Below are 24,782 nucleotides of genomic sequence, written 5' to 3'. Positions count from 1 at the left end.
ATGGACAGGCAATACTCGCATTACGCAGCGCCACATGACCTGCATACGAGGCTGGATTATTTGTTTGCTGCCGCCGAGATAGTGGGAGAAATGGTGGGTGCGGACTACAAGGCTCGGGTACTTTCCGAACATTCGCCTCTGGTCAGAGTGGCGACACCAACCCCCTAGAGCGCGAATCCCGCATAGAGTCTCAGAGCCGAGGGTCTACAGGACGCAGGATCTAGGGAGGATTTGAGGGAGGCCATCGAGGAATACTTTGAAATTAATACGGGTCCCTACCACCCACCTGAGAAGCAGGAGCTACAGGTCTTGTCCCTGCAGGAGCAGTGGACCCACGGAGGACACCAGTTGCCCAGCCCTGCTTTCCACGAATTATGGTAAGCGTTGATGCCCTTAGCACAACCTTATGAAAACTGGGTGCACAGCGCTCCTTTTCTACCCGAGCTGAGCACGCTCTGAATCGTCCTGAATCCAGATCCTAGAAACGGAAATAAACGCTTTTATTTTCCTAAAAAGCCATTTCGAGCAGCCGCCGCCATTGTGGTACACGAGGTACCTAGTTCTTCTAAGATGGCCGCCCGCCTGCTGCCTACAACCTTTTCCTCCTAACCAGGCACCCTGGATGCCAGCTGATTGGCTACCAGGTCCATATTGCTCCCGATTGGCCGCCGGCAGGCAAAGCCGGCCCACTCTCTCCAAGGTCCACGGGAGGCAAGGCTAGCTCCTGTTTTGAGCCTGTTTTGCCGGGTTTGCCGTCTGCCAGCCACCCTGTCTCTCTTACTGTTCTACTGCCAAGCCCTATGCATCCGAGGTACGGACCGGCCGACAACTACCTGCTGCCCTCAAAACTGTAAGACTTTGCATGTTCGTTGAACTTCTCGCGCATTGCATTACACCTACGTATCTGTTTACCATGTTCAAACGCTCCTCGATTTCGGAACACAGCACCAGCTACATGTATATCAGTGCTTAACGTTGCATTTGCACTGCACGGCTTTACTTCGCCCTATTGTGAGAGCGCAATCACTGTATCCTAAACTGCACTCCTGCAAAACATTGCCTCACGCCACAAACTGCAATTATCCCACCCTGCGCCGCAAACGTCATGTCCTCACACGGATTAGCCTTGCCTGCGCACACTTCTAGCCATCTGTCTCTAAGCCCACACATCTGGTTTCACGCCCTGCTGTATTGCTCGATTCATCCTGTTCGCAACCGCTCCACGTGTATTTATGCCTATTGCATTGCTGGCCCCTCTCACAGTGCCCGGCCACATTGTCTGATTTAACCTGCTCACATGTGCCTATGACTACTGCACTGTTGAGCCCTTCTACAGAGCCATACATCTGCCTAGCTCTCCATGATTGTCTGTCATACATTGCTATAGCAGGGACAAGGTAGTAACTGGCAATCAGCGTCTCTTGTTTGCCCCACTCTATATCCCACTGCTACCATTGCTCTCTGGCCTGCTAGCAACTATAACGTCTAATGCTAATTCACTACTGCCTGCCACTGCATACTTCTCCACATGAAAGATATTGCCAATACCTCCCACGGTCAGGCGGGACATCAGACCCGAGTCCTGCCACGCCTAGTCACCTGGTCTTTTTAACCTACTGCACTGCTAATCTAGGTGCTGCATTTTAACCCAATGTGCTGTCTCAAATCTAGGTGATACCCTGCCCTGTGCTTTAGCCGACTATACTGCTGCCTGTGCTCTAACCTACTGTACTGCTGCCTTGTGCTTTAGCCCACTGTACTGCTAATCTAGGTGCCGCATAGGTATCTGCCATGCAGGCCCTACCTCTGATTCCCGAATTTAAGTAAACCTTGCTTGCACATGCATCTTAGCCCCACTTTTGAACCCCTGAATTTAGATGAACCCTGTCTGCACACGCACTTTAGCCTTACCCTGATTTCTGAATCTGGGTGAACCCTGCGTATCTAGATTTGATCGCGCAGCCGCCGTGTTGCCTTACCCAGCCATTGTGCAGCCCACATCTAGCGACCGTGTTTCCCCACACCTAGCCAGTGTGCCGCCCATACCTAGCCATTGTGTTACCACTGCCCATACTTAGCCACTGTGTTAACAGCCACTGTATGCTCTATAGAATGATCCCCATCCTCTTCCTCCTGATCAACCTTTGCTATACAATGACAGCAGCAAACCACCCAGCGCAGTCTATGCCTACTGCAACGTCAGACTCTGATGACGAGCCCTGACCGACCAGCATCCCAGACACTAACTCAGAAACTATAAAGATAACTACCACCCACCACCCCATAACAAATATCCCATGCAATACCTTAAGTAGAAATGCAAAACTACGATCAAGACTACCCAATATCTATGAACCCCTAGTCAGACTAGCCACCAAACCTAGCAATACAAGAAACCATCAACGCAATGCCCCCAAACTAGACACCTCCCCCACCAAATGATTCCCACGCTGACAGCCCCATAACAACCACCGCAAATCAAGCATCAGACCCACCAAAAAGAAAAGCCATGTCACCCCTGCGACACCCAAACCAAACATACCGCTGAAGGGTGCCCTCATTAATGCTAGATCATTGAAAGCACATGCCACCGAAATTGCTGATCTCATCCAAATAGGCGATTATGACCTTCTAGCCATAACGGAAACCTGGCTTCACCAAGCAGCAGGACCCGCTTTGATGCTCGCCCTGCCCCCTAACTACAACATTCTGAGAGAGGACAGAACCAACTCTCGAGGAGGCGGCCTAGCCATCATCGCTAAAAACAACCTCGCCATAACAATAGAAATGCCCTCAATCACCAAATCTTGTGAATCCTTAACCGCCAAACTCTCATCACCCTCTCAATCTATCAACATACACCTCATCTATATGCCTCCAGGTCCCATTGGAACCTTTGAGGAGGACATCTCTATGATCCTCTCTAACAATCTAAAAAACTCATCACAAGCCATCCTCCTGGGAGACATGAACCTAGCTTTCAATGACCACAAAGACTTGCAAGCAACTAACATCGCCAATGTCATCAAAGAACTGGGAATTACCCAAAGAATCTCACAACCTACCCACGAAAAAGGTTGAACACTCGACTGGGTAGCCAACCACAACTGTAATGTAACAATCACCAATGTCTGCCCACAAATCTGGACAGACCATGCACTAATAACCTTCCTCAAATGAAAACACCACCCAACCCAAGGAAATTGTATTAGCCCCCCCCCCTACCAACCAGAAACAAAAAAAACAACTGCAGACAAACTGCTACCACTTATCCTCCCAACTCCAAATTCCTTATCTGAATCGCTAAACCCAACAGCCCTAGTGAACAAATTCAACTCAACCATGGCCAAAGCCTTGGACACTATCGCCCTGTTGAAAATGAGAAAAAAACAAGCCCAGAGCACACTTAAACAACTGGTTCACCCCTCATCTCAAATCCCTAAGAATTGAAAAACGCAAATGCGAATCCGCCAGGCGACTAACTCCATCAGAGACTAATAAAATAGCTCTCATCAGTGCCTCCAAGATCTGCAAAAATGAAATAAGGAAGGCCAAAAAAGAAAACTTTAACAACAGAATACTACAGGCTAAATCCGGAACCAAAGAACTATTTCTTATACTAAAGGAACTGGAAAACCCCATCCCTACTCCAGACAACTGCGATAAAAATAAAACATGGTGTTCTAACATCCAAAAAGCTCTAAACAAATTGCCACACTCCAAACCAAAATTGAGAAAAAGAAACAAAATATACCCACCTCAACCAACCCAAGTGGTAAACCACCTACCTCTACCAAGCCAGAACATAAATTCAACTTCACCAAAGTAACAATCCTGGAGATTGAAAAAAATAATACTCTCGCTCAAACCAACTAACTGTCAAGGCGACATATGCCCAGCCCAACTGATAAGATGCGGCCAGAGACCTTTCCCCATTTATCTCCAAACTTATTAATGCTTCCTTTGCATCAGGCACTATACCAGACAATCTTACACAATCATGGGTCCTCCCGCTCCTTAAAAAGCAAACCCTGGAACCCACCATCCCGACTAACTACAGGCCAATCGCCACGGTACCATTTCTGCTAAAATTCCTAGACAGAGTGGCCTACCTACAGATCCAAAAATATCTGGAGTTGCACCAACTATTAGGTACCAGACAGTCAGGCTTCAGGCCTCAACATGGCACCGAAACTGCACTCATCAATCTCAAAACCCAGGTCGATGAGCTGAGAGATCTTGGAAAAACTGCCCTACTCCTCCTGCTGGACCTCTCAGCAGCATTTGACGTGGTGGATCATGATGTGCTCTGTACCCACTTGGAAACCGTGGCCCACTTCTCCACACATGCCATTGCATGGATCAGATCGTTCCTAAGCGGCAGAACCAGGAGGGTTTTCTCCACCTCCGCAGCGGCTGACCCAGTATCTAGCACATGTGGCGTCCCCCAGGGATCCTGTGTCTCTCCGACTATGTATAACATCTTCACCAAGCCTCTGTTCGATTATCTGGACCTTCTGGGTGTCACCTACACAAACTATGCAGATGACGCTCAGATCCTCATCCCACTTTCGGGGGATTATAAACAGGATTTGGCCTTGGTGAACAGAATATACCTCATCATCCAGGCATGGATGGCCCGTCATGGTCTATGCCTGAATGATGACAAAACGGAACTCATACTGGGGAACACACAAAATATCAAAAGACTGAACGATGACTACTCATCATTTGTCATAGATGGCAACGCCATTAAAGTAGCTAAAGAAGTAAAAACACTAGGTTTTAACCTCGACTCTTGCCTCTCCCTAACAAAGCAGGTCAGTGCAATGGCCTCTAGCACCGCTTACACCTGTAAGCTGATTAGAGCAGCTAATCCATATCTATCCACCGCCAGCTGTCTCACCCTATCAAGAGCCCTAGTATTATCCAAATTGGACTACTGCAGTGCACTATACATAGGGTCCAATAAACACACACTGCAGCAAAAAATACAAACCCTGCAGAAAAACGCCTTTTGAGCCGCCCTAGGAATCCCAAGAAGAGAGCACATCTCAGACGTCGGAAGACAATCTAACTGGCTATCCACAGCTGACAAAATTAAACTCAAAACAGCATCACTGACTTTCAAAAGTATTAATGACCTAGCCCCCAAATACCTATCAGAAAGATTCAAAAGGAGAACTTCTAACAGACCTACCAGAGAAGCATACACCAAAGAACTAGCCGTGCCCCCCATTTAAGCTGAGCACAGCCGGAGGCACCAGCTTCCCCGTCAAAGCGGCCCAGCTATGGAACTCCCTCCCATCATCCTTAAGGTCTGACCAATCTTATCCACTCTTCAGACTTAATTGCATTAAATGGCTCAAAGAAAATTACCTATAACCGACTAGGACTACTCACGTCTGACCCCCCTGTTAATCTGCAGCTGAACGCATACCTCGCTCATCACCCGTTTAACCCACCTTGCTCCGGACACTCAATGCATACCGTGCACACACCCCTGTGCACACTCACCTGTGCATGTAACCACACATACTAACATCACTCACTGTTAATGCACCCTGTAACCTTCCTGAAATGTGTAACTGTAACATGTAAGCTTAAAGTATCCTTGAACACGCGCCCAGATACCCTCGGGTCTGGCGCGCGCTATAAATAAACAAACAAAACGGGCGGTGTACGTTCCATGGGAACAGTATGGGAGGCATTTAAGGTGGTGGTGCGTGGGGTAGCTATATCAAAATCCAAAGGGCTCCAAGGGGGTATTGAAAGGGAACTGCAGGAAACAGAAAGAGCTAGAGGGCCTGATGCAGAGGGAGGAGACCACCCGAGAGGACAGTGTTAAGATAAGAGACTTACAGAAGACTTGCAGCGAACTCTGGGACAGATTATGCAAGCTAAATTATAAGAAATATACAGAGAGGCTACATGCGGGGGGGGCGGGGGGGTTAAGCCAGGTAGATTTCTGGCCTGGTTATACAAAAATGAGACCCCCCCCTGCCCGGTGATCAGAGAGGTCAGGGACGAGGGAGGTCAAATCTGTAATACCCAGGAGGGAGTAAACGAAGAGTTCAAGTATTATAAACGCTTATATGAGGACGCAGGAGAGGACATGGGTCAAGAAATACTGGAAACAATAGATGATATAGGGCTGCCCACCTTGGATGACTTCGAACGCGCAGATCTAGAGGCCCCTCATCACCTCGGACGAACTGGAGGCAGTTATCCAACACCTGCCCACATGTAAAGCGCCCGGGTCGGATGGGTTACCCAGTGAGTTCTAAAAAACCTATAAGCAAGAGCTACTCCAGCCGCTGCTGGCCATGTTCAATGAAGCCTACGAGCAGGGGGAACTGGCGGGGTCTCTCCGTGAGGCAGTGATCATCCTGCTCCTGAAACCGGGCAAGCTGAACGTGGAATGTGGGTCCTATAGGCCCTTGTCTATGCTTAACCAAGATATCAAGATACTAACGGCAGTGCTGGCCAACAGACTTAAGAGGGTAATTGGCAAGTTGTTACACCCGGACCAAACAAGCTATGTCCCCGGTAGAAATATCACAGACAACCATAGGAGGCTACATCATATCATTGATCAAGTCGAGGATGACCTGGGAGATTTGGCCATCGTGTCGATGGACGCGATTAAAACCTTCGATTCAGTGCGATGGCCATGGTTGATGGCGACCCTGAAAGGATCCGGGATGGGACCAGGATACATCAGATGGGCCCAGATGTTATATAGCTCCCCGATAGCGAGAGTCAAAACAGGAACTATAATTTCAGATAAATGGCAACTCAGAGGGACCAGACAGGGATGTCCCTGGTTGCCCATGCTATATATTTTGGCAATAGAGCCGCTGGCAATCAGCCTGAGGCAACAATACGGGGAGGTGGGGATTCGTACGACGGGAGGCACACACCTGATATCACTGTATGCGGATGATATGCTCCTCTACTTGCGCTATCCGGAGGAGAATCTGCAATATGTGCTGGAGGTGATGGACCGCTACGCCACCCTCTCGGGCATATCAGTGAACCCCGGGAAGTCTAGTGTGTTCCCCTTGGGAAGGTATAAGAGTGTCCCATTGGGAAGGCTACCCATCCTGCAGATACCCTGGCAGACCGAGACGTTTAGATATCTGGGCGTAAATATTTACCATAGGAATGAGAGAGCGCAAATACAATACGGAGAAAGCAATTGAAGGAATTAAAAATAGCATGGAGTTCTGGTCTAGATTACCCCTTGCTATGATGGGGAGAGCAGCGCTGCTCAAGATGGTGGTATTGCCCAGACTCTTGCATTTTTTGTGAATGTCCCGTATTTGATCCCCAGACGCTTTTCTGTGAGACTTCATAGCCTGTGCAGGGGCTTCATATGGCACAACTCCAGGAATAGGGTGGCCCTATGAAAACTACAGAACACGTGTGATAAGGGGGGCATAAACCTGCCGAATTCTGAACTGTACTACTTAGCGGGACAGCTGTTGTATGTGGCTAGATGGTTGCCTGCGGAGGACTCGGCAGAAGCTAGGCTTTTGCAAGGTGATTCAACCCCATACTTCCTAAGAGAGTGTGGATGCATAAAACTAAAATGGCGGGGAAGGGGTGACTACTGGTGTTGGGCTGGGAAGTTTGGCATAGAGCATGGAGAACGGTGGGCGATCCAGACCCGCTCTCACAGCAAGTTCCGCTGGCGGTGCTATGCGGGGAAGACTCCCAACTGTTCAAAGGAGTCCGCAGATACTGGGAACCAGTGGGTCTAGCTACCCTCGGAGATATATGGCAGGAGGGGGAGGCGTTGGAATTTCAGAGGCTGCAGGATGAGACAGGGGTGCATAGAGGCCAATAGATTACTTACACCAGACTCATGAAATGGGTGAGGGAGCGGTGTCCCGAGACGGTATTAGCGGAAGAACCTGACACCACCCTGGAAATGATGTACGATGTCTCGGAGGGTGGGCACAAAATATCTCGGATATATGAGCTCCTGAGTGCGAAGGCAGGGAAGGAGCTGCTCCAGCTGAGGCTCGACTGGGAGGAGGTGGTGGGGGAACCCATGACAGATGGACAGTGGGACAAAGCCCAAAGGTACCATAAGAAGGTGTCCCGGAATGCGAGACTCCAACAGATCCAGCTGTATGTCACCCACAGAGCTTATCTGACCCCCAGAAGAATAGCTAGGTTTGGAGGCTCAGCTATACAGAAATGCCCCAGGTGTGGGGAGGAAGAGGCAGGTCTGCTGCACATGTTCTGGGCTTGACAAGAGTTGCAGACATTCTGGGAAGAAATAAAGACGAGAATGGCCAGTGGGGGAGTGGTGCTTGACGTGAGGTCTGCCTGGGTATGCATGCTTGGGAGTTTCCCCCAGGCCACGTAATTCAAAACATATCAGCAAGATGAAGGACCTGGCCTATATCTTGGCCAAGCGCAGTATTGCAATGTGCTGGAAAGCGGCCCAGAGTGGAGATGTGGTGGGTAGACCTCTTGAAATGGGCAGAAGCAGAAACTGCGGTATGGTATGAAGCTGTCACTAGGGGGGCGGGGGGGGAAGAGGAGGAAGTGGGCCCCTTGATAGCCTGGAGGCAACTGGTGACCTCAATGGCAAACCCCCACCAGGTCAATCATGAAACGGAAGACTCAGACGAGTTGACAAACATTGAGATACCTGAAAATGCTCATGCAGATGGCATGGTTAAGACGGCTCGAGTTGGTGGGGAGGGGGAGGACGGAAGATAACGATATATAATGTGATGCCTTGATATTGAATGTGATCGTCCTAAATGGTTGTAATGTTTGGTGTGTTTGTTCAAATAATAATTGTTTTAAAAAAAAAAAAAAAGCATGGAGAGATTAGGGGGCAAGGGTGGTAGGAGGGTAAGAGGAGGGAAGGAGGGGTAAGGGGTTATAAGGAGGGTGGGATAGGACCCGGGGGAATTTTGAACGTTGCCTGAGGGGCAATTATGGGCTCGAGCTCGGCGACTGCATCACATGTCTGCGTTCAAAGAATGTGGAGCTCAATTGGGTAGGTCGGGCCAGTGCTGACTGGCTCATTTAAAGGTTTGTACTGTTATGATTGAAATGCTTATAAAGTTTAATTCTCCCAAAAAAACCTCAAATGCAATATAACATGGGCAATGGAACACGCCTAGAGAGATTGACAGTTTGACAGTTAACACCAAGTTAGGGTCGATACAGTGCCCTCTACAAATATTGAATGTTCAATTGACAAAGGTCCATATGAGACCTGGAATATTAAAGGGAGGGGACATTTTTTAATTGTAACAGAATAGGAGCGAATAGGAAAAATAGAATAAATACATGTGATTGTGCTAGAAAAAACAAAAAAGGGGGAAATGTTGAAACAAACAATATTTTGTTTTCTCAAACACTGACCGTGCACCTGTAGCAGGCAGAGCTACACCACAGCCATGATTAGAGATATGACATGATAGAGCCTTGTGCAAGGGAGATTGGTTGGCAGAAATTGGGAAGCCCATAAGAGTATGTGACTGATATTAATCTCTGCCAGGACACAGACACGCCCAGTGATGCATGACACATCAAACATGAGGGCGAAGTATTCTTGCCCGATAACCGGAATAAGGGTCAAGTGGATGCTAGTCGCTAGACCGGGGCTTGTTGCATATGATGGAGCGATCCGCCGTGGGCAGAGATTGTGTCATGTGGGTAGGTACTGCAGAAATGTACAAGCATAGCACTTAAACCATGCCCATCAAGGTCGGAGGATGTTCTGTTTGTTAATGTGACCAACTATATCTTAATATTTATCTGTATGACATTCATTCTTTAAATCCCTTTATAAACCCTGAGGATTCAATGCTTGGGCCTCTTTTCTGGGATGGCGCACGGTCGGTTTCTCTGTCTATTTCTGCATAGCTTAATGGAAGAAAAAAGAACTGCCTCCACTTCTGCAGCTGCCTTATTGAATTTATTTGGTGCGTTTCTAGAGCAGGTACAAGCAATGTGCAAGATGAACTGGCCGTTGGAGAGACCTCGGAGACAGATCCAAACAGAGGATTGACTGAGGACCCTTGGCATCTGCGGAATAACATAAGAAGCTCATGAACAAAGCCATTCTCCTCAAGACAAGACTCATAAGCTGAAACATTACTATACAGAGGGATTTGCAAGGACCTCAAAATCATTTTGAACATGATGCACCCCTATTTCCTTAGCACCTCTGAATACTACACATGGTAGAAAGCAAGAACAAAAGGGATGGGCAAATCTCCTACTCCGTCACCTGATGGGGTAGGCTGCATGCATGTCGTCTTGTGCAGGCAGGCCCAGCCTAACTTGGTCATAGATGGGAGCCTCATGTTGTAATTTCCGTTCAACATGACATTGTCGGTGGGGTGGTAGTGAAATGTGCCCCTCATCATAATCAACTCCCATTGACAAATAGTGGACTACGTCCATTGACTGATGTTTTCTGTTGACTAGTGCACCATCAACTCAAATCAGAAGGGTTCTGAAAGGCAGGCGCTTCGGCCCTGCTGAAGTATAGCTTTAAAAAATAGTGCCTTAGGAGGACAGATTCACAAAGGACGACTGGTTAATAGGATTGCTGATAGTTGTCCCATGGAGAACATTCTTACTTATGGATGAGGTGCAGACTGGGAATGCACCAACAGGCAGGGAGCGTAGAGAGAGTTTCACCAAAAGGCAAGGTCGGGTCTAAGCCTTTCACTTTTTTTTCCTGAATCACCCACCTTGTTGTTCTTATGAAGCCCTCTTAAGGCAGGGTGTCTGGTCATAAAGATGTTTTTTCTTCTGGAAGGCAGACAAGGAACTACTTCAACATCTGAATGTCTAATTTTGTTTACATTAAAGTCCTTGAATAATGTGGCAATCTTAAACTATGTTATGAAAATGGAGACAACCGATGCAAAGCTTGTGTTTTTTCACACTGAAAATGTTCCTTCGGATAAGAAATGCATGCCCAAACAAGGCACTTATTCAGTAAATCCGAGCCTATGGAGCGTGTTGAATGTGACAACTTTGTCACTAATTCCCTTGAAGGAAACCTCTTACATGGCCAGGGAAAGGCAGAATCTACCCGACTCTGACCCTGGGGGTGGCTATCTGCGGGAGGACCACATAGGAGGACAAGCTCCAGGGAGACAAGAAAGACTGAACAAAGAAAACCTCTCAGCTATACCTTTTGATGACAATCATGTAGCCTTACAACATTCCTACCATGGCCTACTTTAAAGTCGATAGTGATTTCCTAAATATTCACAGCACAAAACCTCAGTTATCTCTCTCTCCCATCCTAATACTGAGGGGAGGAAGAGTGATGAGTAATGAGGATGACTAGGCACGCCAAACCTACGCCATGCTCTAGTCATTGGAGATCATTGAGAAAGACCAGGACTTTTAAAAACCACACAGGTGAGACGAAAGGCGGCGGACTGGTGAGGAGACCGAAGGCGCAGGAGCTGCTGAGCGAATTGCAGAGGCCAACGCACACAGTGCACCGAACTGTCAGGACGGGAGAAGTTCACTGATTTACAACTGTAAGCTGCCAGAGATGCTGAAGGCAGAAAGCCATGAAGCGGGATCAGAACCACTTACCAAATTCATTTCCAACCAAAGGCACAGGCGAATAGATGCCAAAAAGTATGTTGCACGATCTGTAAGCCCAGGAACAATGATCGGGTTACCGGAACACGTCTGAACGAATGCTGTGTGCTGCACACTATGCTAGAAAGTATTATTGGACCAAATATTGCGAATGGAACGTATATTGTGAATGAAACAAGCCCAAATAACCGCAAACACAGCATTTCTAAAGCAACCAATATTAACACAACAAGCCTAAGTAAAGGCATTGACATTATTATTGAAGCAAACAGTATTAACAAAAAAAGTCTAAACGCAGACAAAAATATTATTACTGAAACAAACATTGTGAACGGAACGAGCCTAAGTGAAGGCAGAGATATTAGTACTAAAACGTACATTTTGAATGGAGCAAACCTAATTATTTCTGAGAGCAAGATTGTTAATGGAACAAGCTGAGGCAAAGGCAATGTTGGGGTGGTCAGGAAGGGTCCCCATGATCGCAGAGGGTTTATGTTTTGCGCACCATGATGGGGGTGGGCGAATTGGGCACGAGGTTGCAGTTGTATGTGCATCGAGTGTAGGTAATTATGGATGGGAGGTGTACTCTAGTGTTGGTCTAGAAATTGATACATTTCAGCTTACAAGCACGCAGAAAGATATAATCTTTAACCCACCGAATATAGAAACACACATGCACAATAAAACAAATACATGGGGAATTACCGAACTTTGACTTTTAAACTGACATTGCCAGGTTTTCAGAAAGGTGAGGGCAGGTGAATGATTAAATTCACAGCCTTTGCAGTAGCAGGGACAGTGTTTTTCTGGGCCTAGGGGGTGTTGATGGAAGAAAGAATGAGTCATCCAGTAAAAAGGTCAGTTTGCGAACAGGATGAAGGTTTATGATTTAACAGTTCCGCAAGGAAACCGGTGTAATCTCGCTCATTTCATTGTAGTCGCATAGAGGGGGTTGACCATTTGCTTAGACCAGCAATAACGATGAAGCCCGAGGCCAGGGAGTCCGGCGGTCAATTGTTTTTACAGGTTGAAACTAGAGGCTGTATGTGCTGGAGTGTTGCTTGCATACATTACCATGTCTTAATATGAGCCAGGAGTCTGGGGCAGATGAGATGGCAATCGGTAGTTCAAAGAAAACCCTGTTTAAGTCAGGCCTTCTTCGTATTGCTAAAATATTCAAGTGGACCATGTGTAAACATGCTTAAGGTTAAAGGCCCTAGGCCGGTTATTGCTAATAATGAGCGTTTCAATACCAATGTTTAACCATGTGCTGACGTCATGACACACTACGGACAAATCCTGAGAAGAAGTGTGTTAGGAGTATGATCTGAAGATGACCATTAAGATAAAACTGGTTAATGAAAACATGGGAATTGGGAGAAGATGGGATTTGTTTGAAGAGGTTTTTTCCCCAATCATGGGTGGTGGATACTCTCCTGCCAGGGTATATTTCCCTGTTGCTTAAAAAGGATTGTAGTAAAATATTGGGAGTGTTTTAACTGTTGTAAAATTGTGAAAAAGATGTCAACTGATGTGGTTTGTTGAGACTTGGGTTAGTTTGGTCCTGCTACACCATCCAACTGCTCCCCGGAGAATTGTACAATAAACTTGCTTTATGTACAAATTGTGTACTCATTCCTCAAATGGTGGGCCCGCTTGGGTTGAGGTGATCAAGTGGTCCGCCCCTACAGCAATAAACGTGTAAATATGCACACCGTTAACAGTGAAAGAGAGAAAGGAAAATTGACCCAATACTGGAGAATTGTTATAAATTGAATGAAAGCAAAACTACGTAATAAAAGTGAGGGATGGTCGTGGACCCAGTAATGAAGAGGTGTTATACAAAAAGCGGAGAAGCCCTGGCAGGTTCGTGAACGAGGCAACCAGTGGGTCTGACACTCACACTCAATATGATATCCTGTCAGGCGAGTAAACCAGGAATAAGAAAGATAAAGAACAAACAGGAGGACCCATACTCCTTTTTAAGCAACAAGGAAATATACCCTGGCAGGAGAGTATACCAGGAAAGAAAGAAGGATTCAGAAAGTTCAGGGGTCAGAAGGCCCTTAATTGTGAAAGTGTACACCAGACAAGGGAGGCCTCATGCCCCTTTAAGACCAATGGAAGAAGCCAAAGTACTAAAACCCTGGTAGGAAAGTAACCCAGGCAAAAAAGGAATTCAACTCTGAAGCTGTGGAATAACAATATAAGAGATGGAGCCACATTCCTTCAAAGAGGCAAGAGTGACATCAACAGACAGAAAAGATACCTCAAGGAGAAATATAAGAATATTATTGTGTACACCGAAAGGCCCAAACTAGTTGAGAGAAACCAGAGGAAACATAGGGGAAGGCAGAACCCCTATCTTACTGGTGCAGCAACATTTTCCTTTACCTTCTGTGCACATTATTACTTTATATTTGTTATGTTAAAGGTACCTATATAGCGCACCGTCACCAACGGAATTGGTCCCCAGGCGCTCTGGCAGATCTGTAAACTGGAAGGAGGGCGGGTAGGGTTAGGAGGAGGGGAGTAGGAGAGTGGGAGAAGTGGTGTGCTGTTGGCAGCTTCAGTTCGGTATACACTGAGTGCTGGGCTTTGGTGCAAGTATCGGATCGGGCAAGACCTTGTGTGCTGTAGGTGCGGTTTATGTGTTGTTGATGCAATGTGGTAAAGTGTGTGCGGATTGCTGGGAGAGAAATGGTTGTGGGACTTTTGTGTGGGTTGAGTATGCAGAAAATTGAGGGTTGGGTTAGTGGGGTCTGTATCCTGATTCAGGTACTTCTGGTTCCGTTTGAGCTGTATCCCTGTGGGTGGGGTTGTTGCTGGTTCCTTATGGGCCGTCTCACTGTGGTGGTGCTGCGCGGATCCAGCTGTATCATAGTGAGTATTGTATGGAGTGATAGGTGTGTCTGAACCTTTTCTTCAAGTGTAGAACTTGGTTGGTACTATCTATTCTCGTTATCTAATGTGACACGGGTCGGTTGAGGCGTTGAATGGTTCAGGGTCGGAGTGCTGTTGATGAGGCGTCCTAGTGCATCCGTATTGGTCAGCCTGTGTATTCAGTCGTTAGTTTCCTCCTATCATGACTATCTTTCAGTTAGTTCTTTGGTTTCCGTGGGGTGACTTCCTTAGGGCTATTGTTTAGTTGTAGTTTGTGTGTGATGGCGCATTGTGCTTCCCGCTGTATCTTGATGAACATTGAGTAATGTGGGTGCTTATTCTGTTTCTCAGCCTCTGGATTGGAGCTAATGGTACGGGGTTTCCTATTCCCTTGCTATCTGCCGTGATTAGGTCTGTTGGGAAATGGCTATAGTTTAGGGTCCTGGTCCCATTGATGAACCGTCCTGGTGTTTCTGTCTTCGTCTTACTATGTATTCGGTCTTTGGTCCTGTTACGGCTGTCTCTCGGTTAGTCGTTTGGTATTTTGTGGGATATTTTCCTTAGGGTTTTTCCATCGATTGCTTGGTGTGGATCAGGGTCCGTCTCTTTATTCATCGCTGTTTTACTTGCGTGTGTGCCCCTGTGGCCGGTCTTTCTAGTTATGACGTGAAGAGCCAGGTTTTGAGTAGGAGTAGTTTCCTGAATAGTAGGTGGTTTCTTGTGTTATGTATGTACTTTGGAAGGTTGTTCCAGGTTTTCGGCGCTTGGTGAGAGAAGGAAGATCCTCCAAGTTTTCTTTTTTTTGATGTAGACGTAGTTTGTCTCTCGCGTGATGCACATTGTTTTGAGTTTTATTCGTTTTATTGGTAGCAAATGTAGTGTTTTCAGCGCTGGTGTGGTGTGTTCTCTTCGGGGTAGTTTCAGAAGCAGTCTGGCTGCTGCATTTTGTATGCGTTGTCGCTATTTTTAAAGTCGTTCAGGCATACCCAAGTCTAGGCTGTTGGCGTAGTCTACTGTGGACATGACGAGGGCGATGATGGTGGTTGTTTTGTTGTCGAATGATAGAACGGTAGGATCTCTTTGCTGCTCGCAGGAGGAAGAAGCATTTCTTGAGAAGAGCGTTTACTTGTGACTCTAGCGTGAGATTGTCCATCAGGACCCCCGGGTTTTTTTTTTTTACAATCGGCGAGGGTGCTGGGGTTGCCCAGTGTTCCCTTGGCCAAGGAATTAAGTGGTTTTCTCCTCCATTCCATTTTTTGTGACTATCATTATTTCTGTTTTGCCTGGGTTGATTTTGAAGCAGTTGGAGTTCATCCAGATGAATACCACGCAGAGGCAGTTTTCTAGTGTTGAGTTTATTTCCAGGTTGTCTTGTATTATATGAAGATTATTTGTGTATCGTCGGTGCAGTTGTAGCAGGTGAGGCCATGGCTTTTGACGATTATGATAAGTAGATACAGGTAGATGTTGAATGGTAGTGGGGAGAAGGATGATTGATCCTTGTGGTACTCCACAGGTGGAATCTCTCGGGCTGGATTTGAAGGGTTTCATCCATACAGTTTCCGTTCTGTTTGTTAGTAAATATTTGATCCATAGTAGAGTGGTGTCTGTTATTCCAAGTCCTTCTAATCTCGTTATGAGGGTGTCGTGATTAACTGTCGAATGCTGCTAATAGATCTAGGAGTAGCAAGGCAGTGCTGTTGTCAACGTCTGCGTTCATTTTTAGATCGTCCCATACTGAGAGGAGCACTGATTCCGTTCCTCTCATTGGTCTGAAGCCAACTTGTGCCTGGTGTAGTAGGCCGTGCTCTTCTATGAATTCTTGGGTCGTTTTGTATATGTACGTTTCGAGCAGCTTGGCTGTGTACGGGATGTTGGAGAGGAGTCTGTAGTTGGAAAGGTCCTCTACGGTTCCTGCTGTATCTTTGAGTAGTGGCCTGATGTATGCAGATTTGTAGGCTTGTGGGATTTTCCCAGTTGCGATTGAAAGGTTCAGGACGTTCCTGTTATATTCCTGGACGTTCCTTGTTTAAGAATCGATTTGTATATGTCTGGCGGGCAGGGGTCTTCAGGAGACCCCGAGTTATTGCTTTTATTCACCAGTGACAAATGTCTCCATGGATATTTCTGGAAAGCTTCGTAGTTTGTTCGGGTGTTCTTCCCGAGTGTAGGTGGGGATCGTGGTCAGATCGGGTGGTCTGCTTTGTATGGTTTGTTGGATGCTGGTGATTTTGTTTTTGAAGTGGTCTGCAAGGTCATTGCATAGTTTCGTAGATGGAGTTGGTGTGTTGTTGCATCCCGGATTTTTTATTTAATTTATGATTTTGAAGAGTTCTTTTTGGGTGTTTGGTGCTTCAAAGATTCGGTTGCCGTAGTGTTTCCTCTTTGCTTTTTGTAGTTCCTTTTTTTATGTGCGGTTGCGTTGTAGGAATTTCAGCTTGTTCGCAGTGTCGTTTTGTTTTCTCCAATGAAGTTCTAGTCTTCGGTTTTTCCTTTTCATGGTGCTAAGTAGTGGTGTGAACCATTTTGCCATTGCCCGTTTATGAGAAGGAGTGAAAGGCTTTTCTTTGGCGATGTGGTCTATAGTAGTTATAATCCAGGAATGCAGCAGGGCTACTTTTTTGTCCCGGTCATCTTCTTCCAAAAATGTTGGGTGTGGTTTGCTGAGCTCCAGGAGTTCACTTAGGTTGGAGTTTTTGATGGTTCTCCAGTTTCTTTTCATGGTGTTCGGTCTGGTTGACGGTTTATTGGAGTGGTCATTTTGATTACGAAGGTGATGATGAGGTGGTTGCTCCAGAGTATTTGAATTGGGGATGCCGTTGTAAGGAGTTGTTGGTTCGCGAAGATTGCGTCAAGTGTATGCTCTGAAGAATGGGTTGCTCCTTTGACTAGTTGTTGTAGATTCATTGCTGCTAATTGGCTGGTTAGCGATTTTTGCATGGTTGTGGTTTCTTTTTCGAACCAGATGTTGAAATCTCCGAGGACGATCTATCAGGTGATTGTGTTTGATGGCTAGGATGGCGATTGCTTCTGTGAAGGCGTCTACGAAGGTTGCATCGTAGTTTGGTGGTCTGTATATCAGTATGAATTTCAGTTTTCAATTGATTTTGGGGCTTACTATAGAAGTATTAAGGATTTGCATTTATCAATGTTTAGTGGGTCTTCCAATTTGATATCCAGGTGTTCCTTGTGGATGATTACCAGTCCCCCCCCCCCCTTTGGTTTTTCTGTTTGCTTGGACGCATTTGAAGTATTCAGACAGGGAGTGGTTTAGGGTGATCTTGTAGTGGTCGTCTAGCCATGTTTCTATTACAAATAGGATGTCGATCCCTCTGTCGCAGAGCAGATCGTATATTTCGGTGGCATGTTTGGACATTGACCTTGCATTGATTGGGTTGCAGTGGATCTTTCTGGTGTGGTTTTGCTTGCTAGTAGTTCCTTCTTGTTGTTTGATTGCGGTGCATTTTTATTGGCCTTGATTGGGGGAGGATGAGGATCAGTGAAGGCTGCATCTTCATTGAAGATGTCTGCTAGATTGAAAGCTTGGCTGTTCAAAAGCGGTGCTTCTCTATTCATGCCGGTTCGACGAAGATCCGCAAAGGCTTCTTCTTCATTGAATTGGTCAGTTAAGTCGATGTTTGGGTTTTTGGTTGCTAGAGCTTTGTCGTTTTGTCCGGTGTGCCGTGGGTGTTGATGGTGCCCTTCTGTTCTTGTGATGTATGGGGTCAGACTCTACCCACACTCTTCTTCGGTGCTCCTGTCTTTTTCCTGGTTGTCTCGGGCTGTTCTTTGTGTCTCTTGATGCCTCTGTGTCAATGGGGTATCCATGTTCAGGGGTTGTTTCGAGGTAAGGTGTGAGAAGGATTTTTCCCTTTGGAAGTTCGTTCTGGTCGTTTTGGTTTTGGCCGGTGCGTTTCCTTCATTTGCTGTTGTATCTTTAGGGGTAGGTTGGATTTGTATGTCCAATGTGGCCTAGTCTTGTGCTCTTTATCAGCGCCCCTTCCTGGTCCGGGGCATTTTGGTGCTCGGTGCGGAGATGCCGGCTGAGTGGTTGATTGCGGTGGCAGTACTGGTGCTTCTTGTGTTGGTAAGCTTGGGTGCTTTTTGTGTAGTCTATTCTTGAGGTGGGTTGGCTATGTATCCTCGGAGCACTGTCCGGTGGGGTTGGGGTGCTGGGCGTACAGTTGTCGGGAGGTGTAGGACTAAGTTTGGTAGCTTTCTATGTACGTCTCTAGGGTAATAGTGGGGGGTTGATACTATACTATCACGGTCTAGTCCTCTCTAGGAGTGTGTTGAGTTGGTTTAGACTACGTTTGGGCTTGAGACTAAGCCTAACTATGTTCGAGAATTCTGTATAGTAGGATATGGGGGGGGGGGAAGAACACCCCCGACGGTGCAAATGAGCACAAGACCAAACACAGCTAGACTTGAGGGTCCTGTATAGTGGGAGAGAGGCCCACACCCAGCAATGCAATTCTAGTATCAGTCCATACAGCTAGATTTGAGAATCCTGTATAGTGGGAGAGATCTACGTCTAACAGAATAATTGAGTACACTCCTGAACACAGCTAGATTTGAGAATCCTGTATAGTTGGAGGGAGAGAGGCCTACACCTAGCAATGCAATTCTAGTATCAGTTTAAACACAGCTAGATTTTAGAGTCAATTGGAACAGTTGAGTACACCTATGCCCAACAGATTAAGAGGGTGCAGTGCTAAACACAGCTATGTTCGAGACATAAGTGGTTAGGCTTCCAGGGTAGAGTAATTGCTCTACTCCCCACCTAGACCACTCCTACCTTACTGGTCCTGGTCGTTGCTGGTAGACGGCTGGCCACTGGCTTTCCCTGCCAACACACCTTGGAGCCGCCAATGTAGGAGCCGCACTTTGCCTTAGGACCCTTAGCCGGAGGGGCTGCCGGGCAGAGGGCTTCCCTGGGAGGGTCACTTATGACCAGAAAAGTCAGCCAATGGAAGGTGGAGGGCTGGATGGAGGCGGGACGGAGATGGAAGACCAGGGAGTGGTCGCTGGGTTGCAGCGACACACAGGGGCTGGGAGTCGTTTTTTGGGAAATTTAGCCCAAAAAAGGAGTCGCTGGTGGCAGCTGCACTCACCTGCTTCTGCAATATCAGGGGGATGGGGGGGCGGAGTGGGAGGTGGGGGAAGTGGATTGGGGCTAGACTGGGGTCAGGGAAGCTGCAATGCGCACGGGCCTGGAGGGGCTCAGAACTTTAACAATGCACAAACCAGGCCCCTGAAGGTCCTCACAGCAATCTTTGGAACTTTATACATCACAAGACCAAAGAAAACCCTATTGGCACTTTTTATTCAGTTCAGCATGTAGGGGGTCAGTTTAGAGTTTTGACACAGGACGATGTCACAACTGCGCCACTGGAGCACCAATTGGCACCCATTGTGGAATATTTGGGACTCAATCACCATAATCCTCTCCGGACAATGCCTCTTCATATTTCTGTCTTTATTTTCCGTTCGCAAGACTTTGGTACTTCCTTATTTAATTTCACAAACCACATATCCCATGATGCACCTTGTGGCAGTTCTCATTCCCAGATTATTCCTATGCAGCACTCTTAGAACCACACTGCCCAGAAGTCTTGGAGATTAGTGCTGCTGTCACTTTCCCAGGACCAGAGAAGGAAGCAGATTACTGTCCGGAGTGGTGCTCCAGGTGCTGCCAATGAGCCTGCTTCTGCATAGGGCAGGTCAGTATTTAAGCAGCTGCCTGTAGGAGCACAGGGCTCTTGCAGAGTTCACCCCAGCCCTTTGTGCTTTGATCCTTGATTTCTGCTGTTTTCTGTTGCTTCCAGAGCCAGCTCCTGTTCCAGTGCCCTGTGCTCCCTGCATTACAGCCCTGCTACTCTGCTTATTCTCCCCTGCACCTCTGTGCTTCCAGCACTGCAGCCCTGCTCCCCCCTGCGTGCAGTCTTCTGTTCCCCGTCTGCAGCCCCTTGCTCTCTACCACCAATTATCTTGTTCCTTGCCTGCAGTTACTTGTTCTGGGCCCATAGTCTGTGTTACCTGGCTTTAACTTCCAAGTTTCCAGTGTTGAATTTCCTGATTATCTGTCTGCAGTCCTGCCCTTGTTATTCCAGTCCAGATTTACAGTTCCTTGAATTCCGTGTTACCAGTCTGCAGTTCAGTCCTTGTTTTCCTAGTCCAGAGTTTGTCCTGAGTTTTCTTGTTCCTGGTCTATAGTCCAGTCAGCTGTTCATTGACTCAGGTCCTTTGTTTATAGTCTGCCATTCCAGTCAACTGTACCCTTGCACGAGATTCTGGACTTCTTGCTTTTACTCTTTCATTCCTGGTCTCTGTCCTGAACCTTGCTTACCTTGACTTCCTATTCTGCCCTGGATATTTCTGTGACTGTTCTTGTCCTCACTTGTGCTTGTTTAATTCCTTTGTTCAGAGTTTGGCTGCTGGATTTCCCCCTAGGCAATCCCTGCCCCTTTTCTTTGTCGCGTTTCAGTATTGTACCTTGTGCCATATTGTTAACAGTGTGCTGGATCCTGCTTCAGGAAGGAGTCCTTGTTTAGTTCCTGCTGGACACGTACAGGCTTCAGTCTTGTGAGTACTGTTCGCTTCTTTGTGCTTTAGGGTTTAGACACAGGCACCCACTCCTGCTGCTCCTTTCCATGAGATTTCAGAGTGGGGCCCTGTAACAGTAACCATCTCAGAAGTCTAGAGTTTCCCCGGACGCTGTGGGAAACTCTTCCCCATTCTGTGTACACCACCAGCGGAAACCTAACGTGTTGGTCTTAAATGGACTCCCAGCCCCTTTAGGTTTACTGCCTTTGTTAACTATCTGTAGTACTTGCCCATCTCTTTACACGCCTATCTCTTGTGTACCTTTCTCTGCACAGCTTTGTGGTCCCATCTCTGCCCTCAAGTGCCTGACAGGAGTTTTATTTGGTCGACATCATGACTGACAGACTTATTTGTTTTACCAAGGCCCAGAAACCACTCATACATATAAGGACAGATAGGATTTCCCCAAACCCTCTTATTTTGACAATAAATGTTTAAAACCAGAAACGTAAAGTAACAACGTGTCAGACTCTTACTCTTGACCCCTTACAGGAGTCATAATGAGAGAAAACCTGGGAGTCAGGATAAGGACAGGGCAGAGTAGTACCCTACGTGTTGGAAACTGACAAGCTCAGATTTCCCACAACGGGGCTTACAGATGTCAGTAAATTTAAACCCAAAACCCTAAAATATCAAGTGGTGGTTGGAATATGTTCAAAAGCATTAAAATCAAAAGCAATCAATTAGAAAGCACTGAACAATGGACAGAACAAAGTTCAGCACACATGCAGATAGTCTCTGAAAATGGTTGCCAGGTACAAAGCCTACGGTGTGTCCACCTCACTGGCTGCAGGACAAATAGCCCCAAAAAAAGGGAAGGGGTAGCGGATAACTATACCAAATAATGCAGGTTTTGTTTTACCTGCTGTTTAATGACAACAAGGATACCAAGGATGCCCAGCATGACAAAGATGTAAAGCATTAGAATCCGTCAAAAATCCAATGCTGGAGAAAGTTGAATCTATTCTCAAACTTCACCTTTATTTTTTTTTTAATGCGTTGATGTGATGGTCTTCGTGCTTAACACTACTAAAAGGACCTTCATCTTTGCCTGTGATCAAAAAGATATCGGGATTATCCAACCCAACAATAGTCAATCCTTTGTACCAAGTTTTCATTCACACACAAATCCAACATTTTACAGAATTCAAGTTCAGGTTTGCTTACGACTGGCAATAGGCGAGACGAAGAATGAAGTGAGAGATGTGGTCCTTCCGCCTTTGATCATATTCATCATCTTTGATGGCTTCATTCACTGGCTGAAAAGAAAACAAAGTAATGTATCACTGGTATGTACACAACATTGCTGCTATACACAGAACATTCTATGAGCGTAATGAGCAGCATGAAATGTCTAACCAGAACAATCTGGGATCCTTTGTTCTGTGTATTGATATGTGAAAGGTTTCCCAAAAAAATATATATTTTTTTTTAATCAAAGAGCAATCAAGACAATGGTTAAACTTTATGGGCAGGCGGGATCCTCCCATTGGGTCAACTCGACCATGTAGGATGAAAGAAATGGTTTATATGTATGGCAACAATGCGACAACCTCATTCTTGTAACATTAGATCTTCGTCAAGTCTCAAAGTTACAACGGATTACTGGCACTAGTCCCCAACTCTCCAAAACTAAAGAAGATGTATGCAAGCCATCCCATATCAATGATTAATATTGTAGAGAGGGGGGGCACTGTGGCACGTGACATGGATCTGCCCTTAAACCGCGCTCAGAGGCTGTATTATAGCGGACATAGGGCGCTCCAAGTCAAGATATTGAAGGAGGTGGTGTGGGAAGGTGAACAGGATCTAGTACCGCGGGTTGGTGAACAAAGAATACTAGAGAGTGCAAAAGAAAGCGAAAACCCAGCAGGCGGTGAATCGTGCCGAATACCTCCAAAAATGGCACCTGCCCGTTGAAGATACTGCACTTGAGGTGGGGAGGTGCTGAACAGGCCTGCCTGGGGGTGCTGGAGGTACGGAACCCCAGGGAAAAGGCACCAAAGCATCATACCTGCCGGGGGTGGTGCAGAAGAGCTGAGGACCCCCGGCAGTTTAAGGGCCACCTGGGAGGAAAACAAGATGACAGCTGCGACAGCTCCCGACAGCCCAGGTCCACGGTACAGGCACGGATGTGCCAGGGGGCGCCAGTGCCTACTAGAGGAGACAGAACATCGAGGGAGGCTCTGGCACAGTAGGAGCCCTGCACTAATCAAAGGGTGGTCTGACCCAAGCGAGCCTGGAAAGGAGCAGGACTGGTGCAACAGGAAGCCCCTAACCCGGCCGGGCTGGGGACAGAGCAGGACGAAGCAGAACCTGCTCCCAATGCTCTATTGCAGTGACCAAGGAGTCACTGGTGCGGGGAGAAAGCAGTCAAGGGCCTCCGGTCTGCCAGCAAGGAGGCGCAGACAACGGTGCAAGAGTGCCAGCATGGGCAGAGGAGCTGGAGCAGACTTCAATCGCCCCACCAGTACTAGCAACCTCTAAGCGTATCCTGAGGGCCCCCTGCCTGCAAGCTCCGTCGCTGCTTCAGCCCGCCCTAGCGTGATCTGCTCCATCAACAAACCACTGCAGCGGTACTGAAATTGACATAAAAGTGCAGCCGGAGGTCCACTGCTCACCGCTGTTCGCCACTGCTGTGAAACCAACATCCAGCTTGAACAAAGTGGTTGAAGTTACCGCCATTCAACAATCTTCGCAAGCATTCTGACGCAGTGCTGTTCACAGAACCTGCTTTCCCTTTTTTTGGTGGTGCTCGGTGGGGAGCTGGGAGCATTATACGAAATGCAATTTCAACCAAAGTAAAACAAGACCTCCACTGCAATAAGGACGAGCAAACCTACCCAGGTTGCAAAACTGCCAAGGAACAAGAAACCAGCAAGGGCGGAGGGGCTCCAAGTGTCTGGGGTACCATACAACAGCAATAAATTGGGTGAAGTCACAGGCCCAATGCTGAGCTGCCCAGTGCATAATTGGTGGGTCCTAGTGGGATCGGGCCAAGCAGAAGCAGTGGGAAAGGGCTGTGGCCTCCCGGACAGTACCGAACCAAACTACCACCAGAAGCAGACGGTTGGCGACTTCACCCCGGCAAGGCGCTTAGTGCTAGGCAGCACAAAGACAACCGGAGCAACAAGTGCAACCTGCCCGGAGATGCTGGTGAGCAGACGAGACAACCATGAGTGGCGGCCGAAAGGGTCGGGGTATAATATCAACCTCTCTGAACTGGAGCCACAAAGCAGAGGCAAATACCACCAAACCTGTTGTTGCCAAACGGTTACCTAGTTTCACTCTATGTGGACTAGTGTCCTACTATAAAATTCATCTGTTCAAATCAGTAATTTCACAAAGTTATGCTTCCATGATTATCAGACCTGGAGAACAAAAATATGCAATTCTTTTCGTTAAAGTAAACCGAAATGTATCATTGACCGGGTTAAGGCACCCTTGATCAATTAAAAAACTCAGAAATAGAGAAGCAAAAAATGTTTACAAACATGTGTTCATTCGTAGTTTAAGCTTTTTTACAAATCCAGAGAAGGTAACCACCAATTCTCCTCAGCATAAAACAAAGATCAAAATAGTTAAACAGAAATCAAAATAATGTGTTGTATTTGCACACAAATCAATTATGTCACGACCAATCAACTCAAGTTTAGATCATACATTTGCCACAAAGCAGAGGC

At 46.9% G+C, this 24,782-nt stretch overlaps 1 protein-coding gene across 5 annotated transcripts in view; it reads right to left on the bottom strand.

The window, feature by feature from the left end:
- The window catches only part of PRIM2 (DNA primase subunit 2), a 1,404,979-nt gene that overhangs the window by 1,159,158 nt on the left and 221,039 nt on the right, over window positions 1–24,782 (bottom strand). For all 5 annotated transcript variants that reach the window (XM_069606178.1, XM_069606180.1, XM_069606181.1 and 2 more), the window contains one exon: window positions 22,267–22,358. In XM_069606178.1, the coding sequence (XP_069462279.1) occupies window positions 22,267–22,358 (92 nt within the window). The remainder of the gene's footprint in view (window positions 1–22,266; window positions 22,359–24,782) is intronic.

This window comes from Ambystoma mexicanum, chromosome 4p (genome assembly GCF_040938575.1).
Source record: "Ambystoma mexicanum isolate Mex_15411 chromosome 4p, UKY_AmexF1_1, whole genome shotgun sequence".
Lineage (NCBI taxonomy): Eukaryota > Metazoa > Chordata > Amphibia > Caudata > Ambystomatidae > Ambystoma > Ambystoma mexicanum.
The sequence above is the reverse complement of the archived record's forward strand: the minus strand, read 5'-3'. Positions and strand labels throughout refer to the sequence as shown.